Source organism: Sesamum indicum, linkage group LG1 (genome assembly GCF_000512975.1).
Source record: "Sesamum indicum cultivar Zhongzhi No. 13 linkage group LG1, S_indicum_v1.0, whole genome shotgun sequence".
Lineage (NCBI taxonomy): Eukaryota > Viridiplantae > Streptophyta > Magnoliopsida > Lamiales > Pedaliaceae > Sesamum > Sesamum indicum.
Genome location: NC_026145.1, coordinates 13527330 through 13531856, shown reverse-complemented (window position 1 = coordinate 13531856; position 4527 = coordinate 13527330). Strand labels below are relative to the sequence as shown.

The window sequence follows — 4527 nt, the reverse complement described above, 5'->3', positions numbered from 1 at the left end:
ATAATATTTGAAACAATTGATTGTTTTTTCTTAATTAATAAAACCTTTTTTTGTTAGTACAAAAATAGTTTTGTTCGTGTTGCTTTTTTGAATTTTTAATAAAATAAATAAATTATTTTTTTGATTTGTAATAAATTAATTAAAAGTAAATATAAATTTTTATTAATCTTTTCTACTAATATTGATAAATTCGATAAATTTTAATTATAAGAGAGATATTTTTATAGACAAAAAAAATATCGAAATATTAGATATAAAATTTTAAATTATAAGAAGTATATACGTAATTATGTGTAATATAGGATGGATGCTGTAATTATCTCTGAATACAATCGTATTCGGAATATAAAATTAAATCCAGAATAGTCATTGTTTTATTGTTTCTCCTTTTTCTAAGTCTAGTTCTTCACATCTTTTATTGTTGAGAAAATCGTAGTTCAAGAACGAGAATGGCATTCGATCGTCGCTTTGCATTTGAGCGGAAAGCTTAGTTAACACATACGCGCGAATTCTACCCGCCATTCTGACCTATATAGTTTGCCCTGAATTCTTCCTTCACAACTCGTTTCTCACTCAAAATTCTCTTCATCTACAGAGCGAATTGATAGTGTACGAATCCCTCCCTACTGTCTAATTCGCACCAAGATTACTCCAAGATCCGCGGATTTAGTATGCATACACATGCATACGTTCAGATTTTTAGGCATTCATCGTGTTGTTAAATTTCGAGGAGTTTTATGGCTTTAGGGTAGGAGACCACGGAGTTGTGCGAGAAGCAAGGAGGAGGAAGTTGAAGAGAAAGGAGGAAGTTGAGAAAGACGCTGGTGAAATAGAAGCGGACAAAATGGGTGAATGTGAAGAGAATCGAGGAAAAGAAGAGGGATCGGGAAAGGTGGAGGAGAATGAGGGGATAGAAGAACAAGATGAAGGAAATGTGGAGGAAGTAGAGGAGGAACAAGCAGAGCGAGAGGGCGAGGACGGACAAGATGAAGGAAAGAAAACCGAGGGGAAAATCGTAAAGAATGGATCAAAAAAGGAGACGAGAAATGAGATTGGAAGGTTACCGCCAAGGACGCCTGTGATTGAGAGGCCAAGAAGGGAGAGGAAAAAAGTGGAAGTAGCTACGGTGGGTGTGACCGCAAGGCGATCAACCAACAAGCCTTTTGCCATTGAGAAGGTACTATGATCACCATTGATTTTATGATCTTTGGATGAAATTGCAGTGTGCTTTAGATGATTATTTATTGTGTCATGAATATTCGGCATTGTGAAAGGAAAAAGAAAATGGAAACATACTTGTTTTCATAGTTTCGCCTTAAATAAATAACACAAAGACATTATGATTCGATTAAGAGTGTAAGAATTTTGTGGATTAAGAGTGTAATTAAGTTGTATGTAATTAAGATTTTGTGTAAGCTAAACTTCGTTGACTAAGAAGATTCGGCCTGTGTAACCACAAATAATGCATGGCATTGGTGTATGATAGATGGAAAATTGCTAGGCTGTGTTTGAATAGGTTGCTTGGGCAAAAGGAATGTGAAAGACAAATGGTTGGAAGTATTTCTTGTGGTTAAAGCGTTGATAGTGCTGATGGTATGGTCCTATCTTATCATGAAAGGATGTTTTCTGCCCTGTGTATATGTGGAGTGTTCAATAAAAAATGGAAAAGAACTAGACTGGAATATTTGACGTCATGGTTGTATCCATTTTCAGGTGTTATCATTTGCTTGGAGTAAATGATGAATTTTATTTTGATCGAGCACTTTTCAGAGACACTGTAATGTGACTTAGTGTGTAAAAAGGGAGAAAGAAGAAAATAAGAAAGGAGTTTTTTTCTCTTTTTGGGTTAAAGAGTTTTAATCTGAATAAATTTAACAAAGAGGAACTTTGTTAATGTGATTGGTGAGTAAAATTGATTGTTCTGAAGATAAACGAAGATCTTGTTTGAGAAAATCTCAGAAGTGAGATGGTGGAACATTTTGCCTTATGGATCAATTGTTTATGGGTTTTATTTAGTTCATGATGAAATCAAAATTAATAACCCCTTTCTGGAAATGGATATTTTCTGCAAATGGAGATGGAAAATAAAAGTAGATTGAAATGCTTCTTTCTTGGTACTTGGTTCATCATGAATTTCATTCATGATGCATGTCTTGTATGATAACAGAAGGATTATTATGCCGTACATTGCAGTGCATATTTTTGTACCCGCTGGAAACGGATATCTAAAATGGTAAAGAGAAATGACTCCTCTAATTATATTCCCTTAATATATTTTCGACACATATGAATCACAGAAAGGAATCAGTATTTTGTTGCATGCTCTTTGTCTACTTCTGTATTTATTTCTCTTGTTCTCCTTTTCTATGTGTTGGGGTTGGGTGGGAGGTCTGGTTCTCTGGAAATTCAGACAGATAACTATATTGATTCTGTGGCAACAGGGTCAAGGTATGCAGCTTAAGGACATCCCCAATGGTAATACTTTTACCCACTTGAATATGCATTTTCTTTTGGCAAATCAAGAAGTATATTCATTTGGTTTTTGGATTTTCTAGTGGGTACATTGTCATGTGTGATTTCAGTTCTAGATCATGCTATTTATTTAAGATGGTTGTTCTGGAATTTGTAGTGAATTTACGGTGGTGGTGCTTTGATTAGGAGTATTTATTTATTGACATTGTTGTGTTAGACCTAATTAGGAGGATTGAGAGGATCGGTTAGCAGTCAGTGAAACTACTCACATGCATAAATTGTTACAGACTTCCAATATTCGCTTATACTCAATTCTGGTAGTTGTTAGCAGCATCCGGTTGGAATTTTGTCATTTCATTGAGATTTACTGATCAAATTGTATTTCCCGAGCATTTGAAGTCCTGTACGTGTTATTGAACAAATATTGTTGTTGGGTTTCATCTTTTACTTCCCATCATTATTTTTCAACAGCTTAAGATATGATGTGAACACATTATAGGGGATATCTATTATTGGTCAAGTATGGTGCTTGCCGATCCCTTTTCTGGCGAAACATGTCTAGGAGATTACTTTACCGTTGTTCCTCAGTGTCCTTCGCATTACTGGTGTCTGGCTTGTTGGTTCCATTGATACTTTATACAGTGATAAATTTTATCGGATATCCTGCTTTGAGAAAATGAGCCCCTTTGTTGTGATCTTATGAAATTTTCAGTGGCTTTCAAGTTATCCAAGAGAAAAGCTGATGAGAACCTTCAGCTTCTTCACACCATTCTTTTTGGCAAGAAAGCTAAGGTTTCTTTTGAGCTATATTGTTCTAAAGGAGCATCTTGTTTAGTTGATTTTAAGCATTTTCTGAAGTCTAATTTTGGCATCTTTTCTTAGGTGCATACTCTGAAGAAAAGCATAGGACTCTTTTCTGGTTTTGTATGGATTGAGAATGAGGTAGGCGTCATTTTCTTCCTTATTCTTTTTTTAAGTTTGGTAAGATACATCGTAACTACTGTTGCTGTGTATTTGTGTTAATGCTTAAATGCTGAAATGAGATATTAAGACCAAACTTTTCTGCAGTGGTTGAATTCTTGATTCAAAGTTTCTATTATTAAAAAATTCTAGCTGTTTGATGAGAATTTCATGCATAATTATCAGAAACTGAAAGATTAAATTATTTCTTGGAAAGAGCTTTATTATAACTAATTAATTCCTCAACTTATCCACCATCACAATCTCACCTAGTAATTTCCATGCACTGCAGGCTGCGTGATCTAAAATTGAACTGTTTTTTATGGCTCAGTGATATATGATGTCCCAGTCACAGTCTGTAAAGCATATGTTTATGATATATACCCTTTTTGGAACTCGCAGACTCAATTTTGTTTGGTTAAGCTTATATTAAAATAATATTTAACATCTTATAAATTTTAGAAGCATGTTGTTAATGTAGCAACATATGTAATAAGCTGAAAAAGCCTAGCTAAACAACCTTCTAAAGAAAACGTGGCAGAGTATCCAAGAGATAATATATATAAAAATAGAAGCTGAAATATTACTTCTTCAACCTGCAAATGGAATTCAAAATTGTCTAAGTTGGAGGCTTTTTATGTAAAATGTATAGCATTGTGCTAAGGCAGAACAGGGATTCAAGATAAGTTCAAAACAAGAAATGAAAATCTATAGAAATTTCAAGAGTTTTGTTGAGTTTTACCGGTGGCAGTACTTATGTATTGCTGAAAATTGGTCAAATATGTTGGCTGGAGAAATCTGGGTGAAGCCATGGGAAAGATGCTAACAATGAATTGTTGAAACCTTGTATGACAGATTTGACTATGCTCTATTAACAGAAGCATGTTTTGCAGAAAAGAATCCTTTTCCTTCAAAATACATTTATTATTGCCTGTAGTTTGATCCAGTTTCATTCATGAAGTTTGAGTCAGGTGTTAAATTGCTCCAACACCTGAAATGCCAAAAAGTAAATACGGATCTTAACCAAATGCAAACATGAGAAGTTAGTTGGTTTACTTGTTTGTTCAAAGAACCCAGATGATGATTATTCTTCTC

At 34.2% G+C, this 4527-nt stretch overlaps 1 protein-coding gene across 1 annotated transcript in view; it reads left to right on the top strand.

Annotated features, from left to right (window-relative positions):
* Nucleotides 403-4527, top strand: part of LOC105166081 — a gene marked incomplete in the record, with an annotated part of 7885 nt that continues 3760 nt past the window's right edge. The window contains 4 exon segments of the mRNA XM_011085308.2: nt 403-1177; nt 2442-2475; nt 3185-3264; nt 3355-3414. Of these exon segments, the coding sequence (XP_011083610.1) occupies nt 845-1177; nt 2442-2475; nt 3185-3264; nt 3355-3414 (507 nt within the window).